General features: G+C 37.4%; 1 protein-coding gene across 2 annotated transcripts; it reads right to left on the bottom strand.

The window, feature by feature from the left end:
• Positions 1–554: 554 nt before the first annotated feature.
• Positions 555–20,730, bottom strand: SPI1 (Spi-1 proto-oncogene). 2 transcript variants are annotated; one of them, XM_050336624.1, is made up of 6 exons: positions 20,376–20,730; positions 13,617–13,710; positions 6,109–6,296; positions 2,769–2,876; positions 2,092–2,248; positions 555–1,411 (listed from the first exon to the last, which is right to left on the bottom strand). In XM_050336624.1, exons 1-6 carry the CDS (start codon positions 20,418–20,420, stop codon positions 1,095–1,097), a joined length of 909 nt encoding a protein of 302 aa, XP_050192581.1. In that variant the 5' UTR covers positions 20,421–20,730; the 3' UTR covers positions 555–1,094. The 2 variants fall into 2 exon arrangements, with proteins under 2 accessions (XP_050192581.1, XP_050192580.1); XM_050336623.1 differs by lacking the exon at positions 2,769–2,876.
• Between the last annotated feature and the right edge of the window lie 56 nt (positions 20,731–20,786).

Below are 20,786 nucleotides of genomic sequence, written 5' to 3' on the forward strand. Positions count from 1 at the left end.
TAATCTATACAATGAATTTGTTATTAATTACTGTTAGTTGTTTTACAGCAGTGACTAAAATCCACAGTTAAAATCTTGAAACCCTTTTGTACTAAAATTCTGCAAAGACATAATTAAATGCAACTTAATTCCAAGGAAGTTTCATAAGCTAGAATCGAGATACCACTGTGGAGGAAAGCCAGAAGAAGCAACAGGAGCAGAAAAATAACTGAAACCACAGGATAATATGGCTAATTGTTGTGTTTTAGACCAGACAGAGCTATAAATGCCATTCTTGGTGTACATGAATAGAAATTATTCAACTGGTAGGGTTTTGTTTGCACAGAAAAAAATAGTGACAAATATATATATATGTATATTTAAATTTACTTTAGTACTGTAGTCTCTTTCACGGTAATGTATCTCACCTATTACATTTTTTACTGAGTTTGACAGCACTGATGGTGTTTCTAGGTAAATTAAAAAGTAGCAACAGATGGAAAAGGCCCTATAACCCTGCATGCCTTCTGTTCAGACATCACAGAGGACCTACACCTGCATAAACATGAGCAAGATTTGTTTGTGAAGTAATCATTTATTATGCAAATACCAGAACTTCATCATATCTGATTTTATTAAATATGTACATGTTATTACTATTAAAAGAACGAGTATCATTCCAAGATCTGCAAACTTCTCTCTAGCCTTGAGAGCTGCGGCAGAGCCTGTATTAATGCTAGTTTGAAAGCTGAAAGCTATCGCAGTGTCACTGTGGGTGACACAGCACCACCTTTGGAGGCAAAACTTCATCGGCTGTATTCTTTAGTTACAATACAATCAGAAAAAAAAAAAAAATCTTTCCTGACAATAATATATTTGTACATTGTTTAAATTTCCCAACTCTGTCCAACTTGGAGGATGGAAGCAAAGAATTCTGTCATGGTTAGGATTCTCAGATGCTGAAGAAGGGAATTCGTACCAGAAACATCTGACGGTAAAGGCTGTTTAAAGGCAGAGAAGGGGGCACAGGAAGCAAAGAGAAAGATGCGTCCGTCTCCTCTGCTGGTATCCAGCCAGGAGGTCTTAACATTTTTCCTGCTTAGGGTCCCATGGCCTCAGTGAGGATAATGCTTCCTATCAGTGACCCCCCTTCCCATCACCTCTCCACTAAACTGGTAGGTCAACTTCTTCTTAACTTTCTTGACCTCCCCCGTCTTGCCATAGTTTCTCAAAGCCCGTGCCATCTTCTGGTAGGTCATTTTCTTGCGGTTGCCTTTCTGGATGCCCCAGCGATGTGCCAATGCTTCTTTGTGTTTGGAGGAGAACTGGAAAGTACCTTTTTCCTTGTCCACCCACCAGATGCTGTCCTTCATGTCCCCACTGCGAAGAAGGTCCAGAAGGAACTGATACAGACGTATCTTTTTCTTGCTGCCTGTGTGAGATTCAGAGAAGAAACCAAGTGGAGCATTATTATTTGTGTGTAGTTCCTGGTGGAACAGCAGAACGTATATAACTGTTTCAGCCAGCTTGTAACTTCTTCAGTTTGCAGCATTTATAACAATAGACAGTGTAGCACTGTGAGGACATAATGTGGATTGATGTATCAAGAAGAAAAAGCAAGAATAAGTAATTCCAAAGGCCAAAACCTTGTTCTGAAATTAATTTTCTAATTAGAAGCTAATTGAAAAACACCGCTATTTTGACACTAATCTAAACCTATTTTTGATAGGTTACACAAAATGTAACTCTCAGGTACTGAGCAAGGAGAGCTAAACATTTTTTTAAATCAATTCTTGCTTGACCTTCTTGTCTTGTTTTTTCCATCTCTTAATGGAATTTGGAGTAGAAATGGCAAAAGCCATTTCAATTCAGGAAGCCTGAATAAGCAAAGCAGAAGGAGGGAGTGGGAGTACATGAAGAAATGAGGTATAAACACAATTATGGCTGTAAAAGATTAGGAAGACAGAAGGGTGCAAGGACTAAGGGAAATGAAACCGATGGCAGTGGGATAAAACACCAGCACAGCAGTTCTACAGTTTTATTAATTATCATCATTGTAATATAACAGCTGCTTAGCACATGGCTTGACAAAGTCCCTCTGTTTTCACTGACCTGTTTCTCCATGCATAATTCCAGGCCCAGGGTCCACACCATCATTCTCCCCATCTGACACCTCCAATGGGGGGCTCTGCCTCTCCATGTCCTCCTCATCAGAACTGGGCTGAGGTGGAGAGGAGTACTGTAGGCACATCCGGGGCAAATAGGACATCTTTTGGAGAAGAGAGTAGTAGAGGGAGGAGGCAGTGATAGAGAGTTGAGCATCAGAATTAAATGTAATGAAGAGAATTATGGAGAAAAGGGGGGAGAAAGTAAGAGGTATGTGAGAGTGTTTAGTGTAATAATGAGTGACTTAGTTGTTGACATTTGTATTAAATACCATCCAATTAAGAAACACTTTCAGATAACAGTCAACACTTATACACATAAAATGAAGCACCTTTAAAAGAGGGAAGGAGGAAAGAGGTTATTAAAGTCAGAACTTTCCCATATCTTATATCTTATGCAAATAATATTGCTCCTCTTCCCCTATACCTCCCCACAGCTTGCATTCTTCCCAATGCCTTTCTGATCCCTGTTGCTTATTTTCAGAGTAAAACTGCTTTTGAGAACAATTTTTTTCTAACACAGACCTTCTGGAGCTATTCTTTTAAATTCGAAAGAGCTGAACAGTTCTGCCTTAGTATGACTGCTTTGGCTCTGTCATCCTCTTCATTTCTCAGGCATAGCACCTTCTGACAGAACTGAATCCCTACAGGACTGCATCCAAATCTGGAGATGGGGTTACACAGGTCTGTCAGCTTTCTGTCTTGAATTTCCCCCGTGAGGAGGGGAATAGCCTTAACACTAAGATAAAGGATACATCATTTTGGCTCACATTCTGTTTTCCTGAGTGGCTATCTGAAAATTCCCCATTAATGGGGATTTCTCATCTGCAAAGCTAGCAAGCCAATTTTTTTGTGTCAAATTCTCTTGCCCATATATAGGGATGTTGTTAGGAGCAGTGTGGAATATACCTCAGCTCTGTAAATTCTCGGTTGTGGTCTGGTTTGCCAGGGATCACAACCAGTTGTCACGAATTGAGGCAGCTTCTTATTTAATAATGAGAAACAGATCAGTCTCAGGGTCGGAGTGTAAGAACCCAATTCCCTCATTTTACAAAAAAAACAACCAACATCCCTCAAACCCAACAGCATATAGAATGTAGTTTTCATGATATGGTACAGATAATAGTCCTTGAAGTCTTTTGAACTGCTTTCCTTTTCCCTCACCAAGAAAGGATGTCTTGAACCTGACGCCCTCCCCCTGGGACTTTAGGCACTAAAGTGGGGAGTGGGTGTTCATGAGTCACACCACCCACCCCATGTTGGAGTTTGCTGAGTGGTGCTTTTCAAATGAGTTTTGCACCAGCTTAAAATGTCCCAATAAGGCGTGTGCAAGGGGCTGGTTTTGGGGTGCAGCAGCTGGCGGTTAATGAGTTGGCAGATTGGCTGGAGTGGATCGGGCAGGAAGAGGAGGATTGGGCAAGAGTGTGTGTAAGCTTCCTGCCAGATCCCCAAGAGCAAAACTTCAGCCCTCACCACAGAGTCACCTTTAACTTTTTACAGTTAAAAAAGCTGCAGCTTCAGGGGTAGGAAGGAAGGGAGAGAGTGCTATAGGGGAAGGGGAATGAGAAGGTGGGACAGGGTCTTACAGGGGAGGGGAACAGGCAGTGGTACCCCTGAGGATAAAAAGGTTGTGGAAACCTGGAGTGCTTTGGGAGGTGGTGTGGGAGTAAGGAAACTGCCCTTCTGGCAATGGAGTTGGACAGTGGAAGAGTGCAGGTGCAGAGTGGTGGAGGGAGGGGCACAGTAGTGTTGGCAAAGATAGTTGCTGAGGCCTGCCTGGGGAGTTAAGCAAGCTTTTCCCGTGCTGCCCCCACTTTTCTCAACTGTTGTATTTTTGCTTACACTTACTTTTCACCTGAAACTCAGCATAGGCCAATACAGTACTACACAGTTATGTTACACACAGTCACAAAGGACATGCCAGTTTGTTAGAAAGAGCCAGGTTACTAATACAGTTCTGGAGAGAGAAAACTTAAGAAACTACTAGCTACTTGCCATATTCTGGTGTCTCAGTCTGTGGCACCCATGTGAGGTTTTTGTTTTTCTAAAGTTCTTCTCAAATGTTTTCAACCTTTTCTTTCATTCTCCCTCCAGAATTAATATTCTTTTCTCATACTACTATCTGTAACACCCCTGTTGTCAGGCTAACAAAACTTTTAAAAGAAATCTCGTTCAAGAGCAGGTTAAGCCTCAAATTTGATTTCACAAAACAATGTGATATCAACAGAAAATTGAAGACATATCTTTGAATGTTCTTCCTTTATTTGCAAACTCTGATATTGCGTTGGCAAGCTTGGGTGTAGTTAATAACTGACAAATTCAGTGGAGGATTAAAACTTGCTTCCTGCTTCTGTTTCTTTGCCTGGGACTGTGACTGAGACACATGGGAGGGTGAAACTCAGAGCATGCCGAGTACCATTTGCATGAGCTACTGTAGGAAAAAAAGTAAAGTAAAGTAAAACGCCAAAGGCCCCCAGCTGGTAAGGAAAAGGAGGGTAGTGGCGAATTCTACCTACTAACATCTGCAGCTTTGTGTGGGTGTGGCAGAGAGAGAACACACTGCTCTTTATCATAAGTTGTAACAAAATTAGTTCCCTGCCTTTCATCCTGAAATGAAAGATGATAGCTGAGTAGAATGAAGTGGGATAAACAGAAGCACCCCCTCTTTTTTTTCTGTTGTGCTTCCAAAGACATTCATAAAGGAGCTCATTTTCATCCTTTGCCCTTGGGCCAGAGATAATAGTTGGTCATTAAGTATTAGCAGTTGCAGTGAGCAACTGAAACAACTTCAAGCTTCCCACAGACTGCTGTTCCATGAAGCATTTTTTATATTTGTAACTTTCTGTTCCTAATTCTTTGTTTGATCTACATCTTATATTCTATTCCTGATTTTTTCAAGGCTTGCAATCAGTTTCCTGTTGACAGTGTTAACTTACTCTATCTTTCTCTTCTTTCTGATTAATACAATATTTATATACAATTTCAGTTTGCTTTGAACAAAGAAACCCCAAATGACAACTCTGTGCATGCATGGTTTCTCTCATGAAGTTTCAGCAATGGTACTCTTATATGCAGCACTGTAATCAGCAAATGCTTTTTTCTCTGACTGCAGTTCTACTCTGTCTTGTATTTAGGGCACTGTATGTACCTTGCCAGCCTTGGGAAACTCCTTAGCACAAGGTCACTCAGCTTTCTACAGCTCCCAGAAATGACTTTGGGTACATTCTTGTAGGATCAAGAGTTAAACGTGATCTCAACACCCACTGTGCTTAGTATCTTTGCAGTAGGATGGAATCCCTTATAATTTCAGCATCAGTGGGAATTCAGTAGTGCTTTGGTGACTCTTTACTGCATAATGACGTATCTTTTTTTTACAGGGAAATGACTGACTTCAAGTAAAATCTGAGCAACGACAGGACAGTGTGTTTTGGCTTGTGACTTATTTACTCCCATGTAGAAGTACCAGTAGGTTCTTCTGAGCCTGTGGTAAAATTACTAGTGATTTGTCTTTGTTAACATTTCTTATACAAGTAATGTAAAACTGTCAGGATTGTTTGGAAATATTTAAAACTTTTCTACTGCTTCAAGGCTTACAATACTTCTCAGAAGCTGTAGGTACCCTTGCTATGATGATGCAAAACTTCTCAGGTCCAGCTCATCTGCAGAATCACAAACTGGTTGATTTTCATTCCAAATTAAACCAAAATTTGAAATTCCAAACACCTCCACAAAATGCAGTTATCTTTTTAGACAGTTTGAGGAGCATGACTTCTCATTATCTAGGTAAAAAGAATGCTTAAATCACATTTGTCCCAAGAATGAAGAGTCTTACATCACGTGCAGGAAGAATTTGTGTAATTAATGTCAGCAATCTCTTTTGCATAAGAACGTGCATCCCCTAATGCATTATTTTCCTTAACATTAACTATCATCCAAAATTCTGAGTAAGTGTTGGTAACCATACCTGATGGTTGAGCCCGATGTGTGTGGTTGGGATTGCAGAATCCAAGACATGCATTTGTTCAATCTCCATGTGCCTGTAGAGCTGCTGCAGCTGGGGAGGCTGCACGCTCTGCAGTTCTGTGAAGTGGTTGTCTCCAAAGGTCTCAAACTCACTGTGCATGTGGTGTGGATGGTATTCCCAGTAATGATCTAAAGAAAGTGAAAATAGATTGTCTGTCATTACAAGATTTAAGAAATGTGGCATTTACCTGGATTCCATCAATTCTTTCTCCTGTTGCTGTCCTTTCTGGTCTCTCCACACTATCCCCGTCGACCTGTCTTTGGCGACAATCTGTACAGATCCCTGTAAAGTTTCTTTTCCTAGTCTCATCAATTCCTGTGGCTGGAAAGTAATACTTAGGCCACTTTAATTAGGACAATGCTCTTAGATGTGAGATGGATTTCAACGATAATTTAGCACGAGATGCAAAAGACATTAGTGTTGGCACATTTTTCAAGAAAAGACCATAACAAGTTTCAAGACATTTTCATTCTAGAGGCAACAAATTCTATTGATTTACACACTGTCATATTCTTATTACACTCTTCCTCATGGCATGGAAACAAGGAGGTGGAGAAAATTTAAAGATTGTTCTGCAGTTATCTTCAGTCTTTATTTCACTCTGCTAGAAAAATTTTGGGAATGCTGCAGAAAAGGCACTTTTTTAGATATTTTCTTTTATCACATGTTGTTATATCACACATTTTTAAGTAGCCATACTAGAAAATAAAAGGATAAACTGTTGTGGCTGTCTGGTGTAAGTTGTTTACAGTGTGGCTAAATTCTGCAGCTGCAGACTTTTTCTCGATCATTTTTATCTCTTCAGTATGTTTGAAATTCCTGTGAAAATTTGGATTTTTTTTCAAAACCATAAAGAAGTACTTAACCACTAATCCTGTTTCCTGATTCATTTACCATCTGAAACTAAGTTCCATATAATTTTCAGTTTTAAATTCTGGGGTATTTTTACTTCAACATAAGCCTTCAAATTTTCTAGAATTTCAGATTTGCTGCTCAAAATCTAAAATCTTCTAGAAGAAATGTGAAGCATTGTAAATTCTATTTCTCTCTTACAGACAGTAGCTGCATACTTAATTAAGCACATATTTATGTGCCCCTTGTTTTTAAAAATCAATGTCAGCATCATGTCCTCTGCTCTGACTGAGCTAGAAACTAATCTTCCATAGTTTAACTTTCCTTGCATCATTTATGCCTGGCTGAAATGTCTTCATTATAGGCAGTGTAGCAGTCCTAATTTATTCCTTTCTATTCCAAGTTTTCTTCCCTGGTATTATTATAATAATAATTAAATATAATTAAATAATTTCTGTCCTACCCTTCACAGGTTGCTATCATGTTTTCAGGTTACTATCATGTACCCTTACAATCTCCTTCTAATTATCACTTAACCCAGTTGCATGTATTTAGGTCTCAGTCTTTCAATATAAATCAGTATATTCACCACTCTGATCTTACTTGTGCACTTCTTCAAGCTCCCTCCCAACTGTTGACGTCCTTCTGATAACACGATGGACAGAACTGAACATGTTGCTCTGATGATTGTTGTACTGAATTTATAGAGGAACAATTGTCTCATTCTGCAATACGATGTTACTGTGTATGACATTATCTGGACACTAATGTGCTATGAATATTTTTTCTGAAATACCAGTTTCATATTTTCTCTCAGCTTCTATCTCCTCATCCTTCCCCACTTATGTTTCAAACAGTTAAGTCTAATCTCCTTGAGGATCTGAAATGCAGGAGAGTAACTAGAATGTGCCTTCCTTTAGAGGGAACTCAGTGATATGCTTATATCAAAAATAGTTGTACCTAAAAAGTTTCACCCTCTTTTAGCTGCCTTTATGCTCAGACCAGTAGAAATTTACTCGAAGGCTCTATCAGACGATTTGTGACACCAGCACTTATTTTTTTCCTTCTTGCTTTTCTGATTCATGGATAAACCACCTCACTGCATGAGAAAGGGGTGCTTATAAAAACATTCAAGGAGCTGCTGAATTACTTTGTAATTCCTTTGGGGTTTTGTATGGTGCTTTCTGTGGGCCGTGTATGGATTTTTTAGCCATAAGGTAATTACAACACATGGTAGCACTTCTTCATGTTGTGATACGAGAGAAAAATGTTGGTTTCTCTGGTAGAAAATTGGGTTGTATGAGTGCAAATTACCCAGGTATTTTTACATCAACATCTGCACCAACTCAGGAAACATCTGTTTGTGAGTTTGAATCCATAGACAGTCTAAGGCTGTGTCTTGGTAGGAAGCTTTGTGCACTTTCATTGTGAAATTTTAGTTTAGTTGGAAGATTGAGCCACACTATCTCATGTTTTTTCTCTGTTAAATTACTGCAGATTTCTCTACATAGAGCCAATCATTGAGGCCCCATATACCATGGGCAGCCCGGCACACCAAATTGTTGAGAATACACTGCAGGAGTGATCTAAACTCTTCTTCCTTAAGATGATCTGGCTCTTCTCACTGTGAGGAAAGTGCTCTGTCAGATGGCAATGTGTATTCCCAAAGACCCCTTGTCACTGATAATCTATAACAGAAAATGAGATCAATGCAAAGCTCAGGGAAAGGTCTCTGAGGCTGTCAATGGTAGGTCTTCAGCTGTGGAATTTCTCACTAGCAGCAACTACAGTGGTCAAGAGAGAACACAGAGCATTTCCAGCATGCATAGCCATGAGTATTTGCGCATGGTCCAAGTGGTCTACTTTTTATTCTTCTAAAATATTCTTTTATTGGCAGTCATGTTTCTATACTTTAAGATACCTCTTAGTTTTTTGAAGCCTGTGACAAGGTTACTGCTGCTCCAGAAGTTTAAAACTTTTCCCTTGGCGAATAAATTAACCTGTGGAACACTGTTTATGCATACTAAGATTAATTACTATTTACTATTTAGCCTATTCATTACTAAATCCCTTTCTGATGGATTTAGGTGCTGCTGTAAAAATACAGTAATAGAACAGTACTATTAACACAGCATTTAGGACTTAAAGTGATCACATAATAATATGACATTACAAAATAAACCTGTCAGAAATTAATTCAACACAAACTTATGTCCAAATATTCAAGTTGTGACAGGAGAAAAGGTCCTTACTTCTTTCTAAATTATTTATAATTTTCCAGTGATGCTTAGGAAAAATAATATTGGTTTAGTAACTTAAAAAGAGAAATTCTGGATCTGTCTCCACAAGCCCCTTTGTGGTGAAGTTATTGCACATGAAAATAAAATTTAAAAAAATCTAAATATCTGTGTTTGCTGATATTACAATTATCAGCAACTATTTACTTCTATGTCCTTTGTTAGCATCATGTCAGTAACGAATCAATTCTGTTATTTTCTCTAAAACATGAAGCTGGAAGGAAGAAAAAAGACAGGAGAGAAAAAATATAGAAATGGAAAGTGTCTATTCTTTGGGTAAAGGAAAATGTCATTAAAAGCTGAGCTATAGCTACACAATGGAGTCATTATGAGACATTTCATGTGAAGTGAAAGAGGATGTGAAAAAAATTCTCTTTTGTAGAGACATGGAGATCATGTTTGTTTTGGTCTTGTATGTAGTGAAAGGTTAGAGGAAGGACAGTCACGAATTCTGAGCTCCCTCCCATGACAGAGAGGATGTTATCCTGTTGGGAAGCATTAGTGGACCTAAAGGCATTGGGTTAATATTCACTATGAAGGTAGAGTCTCACTTCATGAGTGAGAAAACATAATTGAACCTTCTCCGTTATCTTCTGATCACTGCAAATTGCTTTGCTCTTGTTGTAATAGATTAACAATGTTAGAGTCAGCAGTTAGAATTTGAAATAAGCTTAAGGAAGGTATTTATAATGAAAGTGGAGTAACAGGCTAAATTTGCACTACGCAGTGCAAAATCATGCAGAAATTCATGAGCCAGCTATTGAACCGGAAATGTAACAGCTCTGTCAGCACAGCACTCTGCCCTGTCTGAGGAGATGACTGCTGGCATGGCTGTACTTGTGAGGGCTGGGCTATTGTTTCTGGGTGGTTCTGCTCCGGGTGGTACAGATTTTCCAACACATGATGAACTAGGAGAGGGTTTCTTACACAGTGCCATATTGCATAGCTTACTTGTTCCGACGTCTGAAAAAACAAGTCAAGGAAAAACCCCATGGAGGAAATGAGAAAAATATTGAAGGACAGTGGAAAATTAATGTCTTGATTAATGTCTTGAACAGAATCATTTTTGAGAGAAATGCTATGCTTCTAGGCAGGGCATCAGTCTTATCTATAACATTAGGATCTCATTAGCTCTCACTTTACAAACTTTATTATTTTAATAATTTCAAATGTTCAGATACCTATGAGTCAGACCCCAACAAATCATGAAAATGGCTTTGAGGGAAGGGGATTTTTTAATGAAGTTTGGAATTCTTACTCTTTTTAATATGGCATTTAAGACTAAGGTTCACATGTTTGGACTTTCCTCCACTTCTGTGTGAGCTAGGATCCTAACAAAATGAAAGCTGAGATTCTTAATATTACTCCAGGAGGTGGGACAAAAATAAAACCCCAGATCATGGAATCTGATAAGTTCCATGAGACTAGCAACAAAGTGAACAAGAGCCAGCATTCAGCTTCATACAAAAAGTGATTTTTACTAAACCAATAATGTTTAGTAAAAACTTAGAGACAAAGCTGCAGGGGAATTTTGTAATTACTAAGATTGCATTAATGTTACAAAATATGCCAGACGTACAAGCTCAGGCTTGGGTGATGGACTAATACATGATCACTTGAAGAAGCTTCTGTCCTGCATGACTGTGTCTCTATGTTTATTCCAGTATTTAAAAAATAGCTAAACTGCAGTATACAAAATAATTGCACACAATGCATGAGATGACGAACATATTATGGTGCATTTGTCAATTTACTTTTCACTTACTGGCAAAGATTTCCTACATGTTATATTAGTGGCACACTGTTTTGTGTACTTTTTATGCCTGTTTATGTAAATACGGAGTAAAGGTTACCTTCAGCATTATGTTTGAGAAAAGTGACAGTAATGCAAGTAGCACAGATCTACAGATTAATACGTTGCCATCTCCCTTTCACAAAATTAATTTGCTAGCAGTGAGAGAGAGGTAGTCTGACACTTGAGGAAAACTTTCTATTTTTTAGCAGTCCCTTGTCAGCATAATCAGAAGTATTATTCTGTCTAGTATCATCTATTTATATTAACTGGTAGTTTTACATTGAGGTCCATAGTGCTACTGCAGAGTGACCTGCAAAATTATTTTCTATGTATTGCCAGTGATCTCACTGTACCCCAAGTTGAACTCCTCTCTCACAATTCTGTTCTTATTTCTGCTTTCCCGCCACCTATCTAATCAGGTTCTATCTCTTTCACTGCTGTTACTGCAGCCCTTTATTTATTCCCTTTCACCTCCATTTTTCAATCACTGTGCTTTCATCCTCATTGCTCTGAATGCTTAGTACATATTTCTAAAAGTATTTCGTGGCGTCTCTTTCCTGTTCTTCTGCAAGGCTCTTCTCAAGACCCACAACTTCTGTCATGTAAACAAAATGAAAGCCAAAGTTCAGTTTTTCAGTGTTTGTAAGAAAGAAGCAAAATACGTTAATTTGTGGTTTTCAGTCTCCATCTGTAATTCTTTCGTTGTTCATTGCTCTTTTGGACTGTGAGAAATGCAGGACAGCATAGGGCACATTGGATATTTAGACACAACCAACTACAACGATGGTTGCTTTCATAAATAAAAATTTGATTGAAATGTTCAGGCTGGGTTTAAGTTGCCTCTTCCATAACTGCTTACTGTAGGAGTTTAAAACATTAAACAGGGGTTTTTGGGTCTTTGGACAAATGCAGCACAACTTTAGGAACAGAAAATTTCTGTTCAAAGTGGGAATTTAGGTACTGCTTAGACTATAACTCATATAGGTGACTACTCAGTTTTTGTCGTGTTCATTAGGATGAGTAAAAATATGTTAATGATCTGATAAATGGAGCTTAGGAACAGCCTTCCAACAGAAAAATGGGCAATAAACCAGATGGGATGATAAAATTATGAAAGATAAAGGGATGTTTTTGCTTGAGGTAGCCTAGATGTAATGACAGAAAAGTTATTTCCCAGTGCTTTTTCCTACAAGGCATCTTTTATATTTATTGTTTAATTGTCACAATTGCCTTTTGAGATAATCAATGTTATCCTCATTTTATGAGTGTGTAAACAGCTACAGGGTATAATGTAAAAACCCTGAATTTCCATGCGGAATTTGCTGAGTTTGATTAGTGTGACTAACAGATGCCATGAGATAACTTATAAAAACTGAATTAATTCTTTATCTCTACGTTTTAAGAATATCATAGGTGTTCCTTGAATGCAATGTAGAGAGCAAATTTAGTTAGGCATCTTTTTCAGCTAAATGCTCAGAACAGTCCTATTCTGTAACTTGTTGTTCCTTAAAATAGCTTCTGCTGCCACGTTAAAAACAGTGCTGTGCTGTGAGTAGTTAACGTGTTAAATTAAACAGAAATGGGTCTTGTTGCTCTATCAGTGGGAGTCTTTCAGGGAAACTCCAGGATTTGCAGGGACTGCCACCAGTAATACAGTAGAACGGTGCTTTTCCTTCCTGAGTCAATATTGACTCAGGTATTTCCAGGGTGGTGTTGCTGGACCATTGTATTTCACAGGAGACAAAATTCACAAAGCAAGACTTCACCTCTGCATTGATTTAGAGTACAGTGCAGTGCCCAGAAAACATCAAAATATAGACACCAAGGCTTTGAAATCACATACACAAATTGAAGTAATAAATAATCATTAAGCATTTTTATACTGAGCTGTGTTTACATACAAGCAGCTACAAGGAAGTTTTACATAGATTTGGAGAGAGGAAGTACTTGGGTGTACTGGAGGAAGAGTGAAAGTTAAAGCTAGGTGTGGCAGCATGCAAAAGACATAGAAAGAAAGAAAGAAATATATGGAGTTAACAAAGGCCAAATACCAACGAAATCTAAGTAATAATCTAAATCTAAAATAAAGGCACAAATAGATTATGTAGGACCTAAGTCAAATAGGAGTTGAACATGGGAACACAAGAAGAGAAATACGGTATTGCAAATCCATATCCTCAAAGAGTTGTGAAATAAGATGAGTGCTTTTGATCTGCAGAGGAAAGTAAAAATACAGTAAAGATAAGGAAGGATAGAGATCATGAGATCCTACCTTCCTGGAAGCTTTCTTTACAGTGCTTTCTAAAATTCTCTTTCAGAGAAACCATGTTGCAGTTGCTGGGTTGGAACAGTGCCATTAAGCAGAATAAAATAATGTTGGTTTCTGATTTGAAAATATGTGTCTATACATTATAGATCACAGCAACAAACTTGTTCTTTCTGTGTATGTACTAAATCTGTTTTCCATGAGACTTTATGCTCCAAGGAGATATTTTTTGACTTACCACCATGGCTCTCTCCGTCACTGTTGAGATACTGGTAATAGTCATGGGGCTGTCGGTAGAGGTCTGACTCATAGGGTACCATATCTTCAGAGGGCTGTAAAAAGAAGAGGAATTTTTAGAATTGTAAGTTTACACAAATCCCTTCCAAATTATTCATATGGTTAGTGAAAGGGTGATGCCAAAACATTTTATATTTCCTAGGGAAAGAAAGGGGAGACTTCAAGTTATTTTTGATTCAGCAGGAATAAAATGCATGACACCACTGGTTTCAAAAAAAAAAAAAAAAAAAGAGGAAAAAGACTAATCCCAGTAGAAAAGACACCCAGTTTGTGTAGCAGAACTTGTCCTGTGGTAATACACAAGTCCTTTGTATCCCACACTCCAGCCTTCTGAGGATACTGCTTAGAGCTCTTGTGGACCTCAGGCACGAGTAAAGATACCATCACACCAGCACAGAGGGGAAATATTTTCTTTGGTAGTAGCAGACACTATATTATTATTGCTATTGTTATTATTATTATAATTGTCATTGTTATTATCATTACTGCACACAAAAGAGAACATAGAAACTTGCCTAAACATATTATTCTGATTGTTTCTGGGAGGTCTGATGAAACGGTGGCAGTTTGTATGCAGGTAATGACATTGACAGAGGGCATAAAACCAATTTTTTTCTCATTTTTGTCCAAAATGAACTCTAAATGTTTGCTGGTTCCAACCAACTAGACAGGGCTCTTAGATATGTGCAGAGAAGGCTTAAAAACTCCAAATGTGGGGCAAATACTGAGTTATGACCTATTGGATGTTTAGCTGTAGATTCAAAGTTCTCTCTATCTTCTTAGAACAGGTGATATAAGGTTACTTTCCCACTTCTCTTCCTTCCCAGGCCTAGTATTCCAGTTTGAATACTGATTAGGATCTTATGTTGCAAACAGGTCATCTGTTTATTATTAGTTGTACAAAGTTCCATTTCTTCACTTAATGTTCCTTCTTGTTTGGTTTTTTTTTTTTTTTCCAGAGTGAAGAGTTAGAGAAGGACAACGTACTTCATGGGGTTTTGTTAAACTTTAGTCCAGTTAAGTTTGTTACAATATTTTCTTCCAGTCTGAACAAATTCTTGTGGTGTCAAGAGCAAAGGAGGACTCAAACACCTTCTTGCTTTTTCTTTTGAAAGGAAATTATTTCTAGTTGGTATTAATAGAAACATTTTAATTCCATTAATGACTTCAGCATAACTAACTTTAAAGGACAAATATTTAAAACAACATGATAACTTACATGATTGGACATATTTTTTGTGCTCATATGTTTATATGTTCATATGCGTATCTGTATGTCTCAAATCTTTAATCTTTATCTCCCTCCATGAATCTGTCTCATTTTTGGAACATCTGCATTTTGTAAGCTTATGCTATGGTGACAGCATGACAGAAATGCAGGCAAGCTTCTCTTTTTCTTCCTTCTCTAGACTACTTGAGAACACAAAACCTAAGGTAGTAGCTGCCATTAAAATCCAGATGGAGGTAGTAGATAAGCTGCCAGCAAAAGGAAAAGATTTTTTCTGTGGTTTTTTTTTTTTTTTTTTTAATTCTTCTGGTTAACTCTTCTAATGCTTTCTGCTTGAATTCGGGAATTTAAAGATTGTCCTTTTCTGAGAATTAAGATATTAAAACACATACAAAAAACCCCCCAAGCCCAAAACAAAACCACAAACAAACCAACAACGCCCCCCCCAAACCCAAAACAAAAACAAAACAACAAACAAACAAAAACCCCCAAACAAAACCAGACAAAACTCCCTAAAAAAATTTAAAACCACCACCAAAAAGCTTTCAGAAATTACTTTGAGCCTTGATAAATCCTCAGTAGCATCCATGTTCTGTATTAGTGTATAATTAAAAGGCATGAGTAAGATTGTCTAAAAGTTCATGGCTTCCAGAAATTACACACTAACTAGGAATCAGTTCCATGAAATATTCAAAGACTCAGGAGAAAATCCATTGATTAGCTGTCAGCTCCAAATATAATCAGCGGTGGTGCATAATTGCTTTGGGGAATCTTGAGAAGATGAAAACCCACAATAAAGACAATCTAAGGGAAAGACTAAGGAAAAGGGGCAAACTGTCATTTAATTGCATCCCCAGCAGGAATACCAGTGAAGAGACTCTTCTCATCTCTAGTCTCCACAGGACGTAGATGCAGTCTCCATTTCCAAATTTATGTGATTCCAATAGAATTGCCCTTCATCTACACAGAGATTTAATGTAAAGTATAAGCTATTTTCCAGATTTCAGAGGGGTAGTCAAAGAAGCCAGTGCAGGGTGCATTCTCTCTGATGCCTCTGGCTTTTCTCTGTGTATTTTCTTGGTGTTCTCTCTATAGTTATATGTATTTACTCATCTCCATTCCTTCAACCCTTGGTGTACTCTGATCTCTGACAAGAAAAAGTAATGAGACTGTAGTTTATTTTCTTCAGGATAAAGTTCTGAATGGAATTTCTACTTTTCATTATCTTTACAAATTAGTTCACCCACTCCCCTATTTCCTTTCTATAAATATATGCTTCCTGTTAAGTAACACCAACCTGAAAAACATATAAACTTGTGCCTTCATATTCAGAACTGTAAATTTGTTGTAACTCAAAGGAAAGCATTCATATTGTGTGAAAGGGGAGACCTCCAAATGGAAAATGCACATTATATTAGTTGGGAAAAATGGGGGTTTAAAAAGTCATATAAATGTATATAGTTTGCAAGAAAAATCTTTGGGTTTTTTCCAACTAAAATACTAGAAACTGACAGAAATTATATATTTTTAAAAAAATCATACCTAAATACATCCAAGTTTGTAACTCTGATAATTTTTTAGCCAAAGTAAACAAATTTCCTAAGGGATCAGTGTCCTGTCAATCTAGGCTTAATTTGTTTAAATTTCCACAGCTACAACAAAGCATCTATCACTCATATCTTTACACAAGTACAGCTTTGTGGGAAGGCCAAGCATTAGTCCAACATTAGATAACAAATACACATTTGAGACACAGGAAAAAACATTTGATTTCTCCAAATTGTATTTTTCCTTTGTCGTCTCTCCCAAAGATTTTCCAACTCCCCCATTTCAGACCAATATACATTAACAGGCAATAGTGTCTTACAATCTGAGCTGACAATGAAGTATTTTACCGTTCAAAAGCTACTTTTACAAGTTCAGTTGTGTATTCAGTGATTATAGTTAAAGGAAGGTGTGCTAAATAGACTCTTAAAACAGTGATTCACTTAATATTTACAGATCCAGCTGACTGCAGAGTGAGTTGCAGATACTCAATATCTAAGAAACAGTCTGCTTTTATATAGGGCATGGGGGTACTATCAGCTCTGTTTTGAAAGTCTGGGGCTTAAAATGTCTTTAATATGGATTCTTGGAAGTTTTGTCCCTAAATTAGTTTCCTGTGCAGTGATCCATTTGATAAACTATGTATGTGTATATCCTTGTTGACTCATGCAACTTGGACCAACCCGTCCTCACAAATAACTTGTAATGGCACCATTTTCCATCTTGTGCCTGATCTTCAAAGGTACAGTGACTACCATGGGAAGAGGTATATTAAATATTTAAAATTTTATTTATCTCAAACTTCATCAGATAGTGGTAAAAGGAGATAGTATAGCATGTATTCTCTCTGATTATCCTATGGGAAGGTGGGATTTTTTTTTCTCCTACTCATTAGAGAAGCTATTTCCAATAACCTGTTTTTAATTGTTTCTGATTTGTTAGGAGGTGTTTTTTGTTTGTTTGGTTGGTTGGTTTTTTTAAGTTTCATTAAAAACTCTTTCTCTAGTTAGAGAGAAGAGGCTTCACTGTTGCCTCTTGTACCAATCTTTACCCATTGCCCCATCTTTCTCTGGAAGTCCCCACCCACACACTCATTTCATCATCTTACTGATAGCACTTCCATGACACTGAACTGTTATGTTTCCCATGACAAAAAGCAAAGAATGGCTTATGTTACAATTTAACTGATGACAATCTACCAGTTGTTTTCATGTAAAAGAGTGATAGAAAGCTTTGTTAGGAACTCATAGTTGTGGTCTTAAGTTGGTATCTCCTTTCACACATGCCATGAGGTGCAGTATGCTCTCTAAAACCGTATTCCACCCTCAATTAAGAGGTCAACAAAGAATACTTTCTCTGTTACAGACTTTGATAAAAGAAGAGTGGCCTTCATCTTCCATCCTTGCCTCAAACTCTAAGGAAAAGCCACAAAAATACTCAGAGAAAGCTTGGTTGGCATTGACTAAGAGAGAATTTAACTGAATAGCAGTCTGAAAATTCTTGTTATTCACCAAGACTTTGACAGATGATTCCAGGCAATTGTAAAGTCACTAAATGCTGATCTTTTTTTTTGTTACCTTGATATAACTCTTCACTGGCATGTGATTCAGAAATACTTCACATAATTTCCAGTGATGTGCTGCTGAGACAAGTTTTAAGGCCAAGATTAACTGTATTTCCCTGGAAACAAATTACAGTATAACTATTTTAGAGAAGATGAGTAAAAATATTAGCATGATTACTCATTGGGCCAGCCTCACTGGACCATTTTGGCAAGGCAGTTATGTGGAACAGAGTAGTTCTGTGGGGCATTTTTGCTCTCATGCAAAAATACTTCATTCAAAGCTGTGATTTCTACAGGTGGCTACTTAAAAATTCATATATAACCGAGACCTTCTTTAAGTCAAGGTGCTTGACTTAATTATTTTTTCACGCATAGCACAACTGAATTCTATCGTGCATTGGAAGACATGGAAAGTTTGCAGAACTTTCCCCACACAAAATTCCTAATTTTCAGAGGAAGATGGAATACTTCTAAACCATTTAAACAAGCGTTTTCCAAGTGAAGGGTAAGAGTTTCCCGGCATAGTCAAGAGGAAGGCAGTTACTGACCCACCCTCAACTGAACGGGGAGGGGTGCGGGAGGGAAATATTGCAGCAGAAACCCTTGCCTAGAAACAGGCTTATGTCTCCCCTTGGAAAAAGCCCCAGGAGATACAGACACTGAAAATACAAACCACAAAATTATTATATTTTTGATGTTTTAATCACAAAACTAAAACTCAAATTGCCTTGTCAAGTGCTTCTGTAAGATGTAATCGCATTTTCATTACCTGTTGTATTTTTCATCTGAAAGCAGTTCAGACAGAATATTAACTGCAACACAGATCAGAATATGGGCCAAACTGTGTTATATTTTCAGTCAATTTATTTAATATATGCCCTGGAACTAAATACTGAAAAAAAAAGAGTCCAGAAAAATTGTCTATGAGTGAGTGAATGAGTGGACAGAAAATTAACTTTTTTTTTTTTTTTTCTAACGGAGATGCTTGTTTCTGGGGTGGTTGAGGACAAGACTTATGTTGCCTTTTTTTCTTTTTTCTTTTTCTTTTTTTTTTTTTAAGCCCAACAAGTAACACATTGAGAAATCTCTGTGCACTTTTTCATTTTCTGTTTCTTTTCAGATTTTTAATCTGACGCACTTAGAGTGGGTCCAATTGGTCAACTCCATGTATTTAAGAGAAATTATTTTTAGGGTCTCCTTGCCCTTTGGGTAGATAGGGGATTTCAGGGACACCGATGATAAATTGAGAGAATATGAGGGACATTGATGGTAAACTGAGAGAACAAAGTGTCTCCCCCAAAAAGAAGACAAATAGTTTTGGTCAGCATAAATATGGAATACGACAGGAATTCAAAGGGCCATTCTTTTGGACGGAAGATAAGGAAACATGACTTTAGTCTTCATTAAATGGGACAAGACAAACAGAAAACTTGATACAAGTTTTTGTTAAAAAGCCTCTTGGATCTGCATTGTCTCTTTCTCTTTCTCTGACACATGTATAGCAATTACTCTAAGTCATCTACCACATAAAAAGCCAAGTAAACCACCTGATCTGGCACCTCCTCAGCTGCTACAAATCTAATAAAATCTAGTTAGGACCTCTTTTATCCATTCTACTCAGAGATTTCCCATTAAGGTTTGTTTCTGAACAACAGGTTAGTGACATTATGTTCTTCATAAATAATAATTTTTGAACTCACCATAAGATAAATTAGAGCAGTGCAACAATGCTTCAGAGTTAAGAAAAGGATAAAACAGCCTCATAAGCACACAGAAAAACTTACACCTTAGACATTGAAATTCCCAAATAAGGGCTGTGTGGGTTTTTTCCCTCATTCACAAATTACTTTTTCATTATAAGTGAATTCAAAAGAATTCAGTTCAAGATAAGATGAAGTTAGAAACTAAAATGCCATCATTTCAAAGAGCACAGAGTTCTAAAATCCGCAATACGCAAAATAAGCATTCAACAACTCGTCTCTCACAGATTGATAAACAGTTAAATACATAAACTATGTCAGAGACTCCAGATAATTAATAATTACAATCTGAAGAAGGACTTGGCTTTATATCACATAGGCAATACTGAAGGAAAGAGATTACTGACTTACTATATTTGTACCATACATTTAATCTGTGAAAACAAATGGAGATCAAAATCAGATACAAGTTTGGGGAGGAAATGTTAATTTCCCTTTCATTGCCATGTTGTCACTAGTTTTATAGACTGACCTAAGCCAAACTTCCTGGCATTACAGATACAGACCAAAACAGAGATATTCTCAAATAATAAAATCTGTTTTACTTTACCTTTTTCTACTAAGCCCAATGACCCATATTAGGAAAAAACCCAATATACTCACAGGGGGAATAAGGGGAAATCCTTCCATTTTGCAAGCTTGCAACATTCAGCCAACTTCTGAGTGAATTTTTCTTAATTCAATTTTCAAACATCCAGCATAACTGACTTGAAAAAAAAATCACATTAAAAAAAAAAAAAAAAAAGAAAGAAAAAAGAAAAAAAGAAAAAAGTGAGATCCGCTGAGATCCTCGGACTCTGTAAAGTCCCTTTGCAGTGATGGATCTCAGGATAGGAGAAGGACCCTAACAAGTTTTCATAGTTTGCCCTAATAGGTTCTGAGGTGAACTTCTTCCCAAGTGGTATGTGAAGTTCCTGATTTTATCAAATGTCTGTAGAAGGAAGATAGCCCCTGGGTCTATCAGAGCGCTGTGACATCACACTTTAGCCAGTTTGCATAAATCTCTCTCATTTA

Source organism: Myiozetetes cayanensis, unplaced genomic scaffold, assembly GCF_022539395.1.
Source record: "Myiozetetes cayanensis isolate MyiCay16 unplaced genomic scaffold, myiCay2020 scf6-25, whole genome shotgun sequence".
NCBI lineage: Eukaryota > Metazoa > Chordata > Aves > Passeriformes > Tyrannidae > Myiozetetes > Myiozetetes cayanensis.

What these genes read in the sequence shown, in the direction of transcription:
- SPI1 (XM_050336624.1), bottom strand. Translation starts at nt 20,420, where the DNA reads ATGTTGCAAGCTTGCAAAATGGAAGGATTTCCCCTTATTCCCCCT. An exon ending in GGATTCAGTTCTGTCAGAAG is followed by an intron (nt 2,249 to 2,768) that starts GTGCTATGCCTG and finishes CTTCTCCAAAAG; the next exon opens with ATGTCCTATTTGCCCCGGAT. An exon ending in AATTATGCATGGAGAAACAG is followed by an intron (nt 1,412 to 2,091) that starts GTCAGTGAAAAC and finishes AATCTCACACAG; the next exon opens with GCAGCAAGAAAAAGATACGT.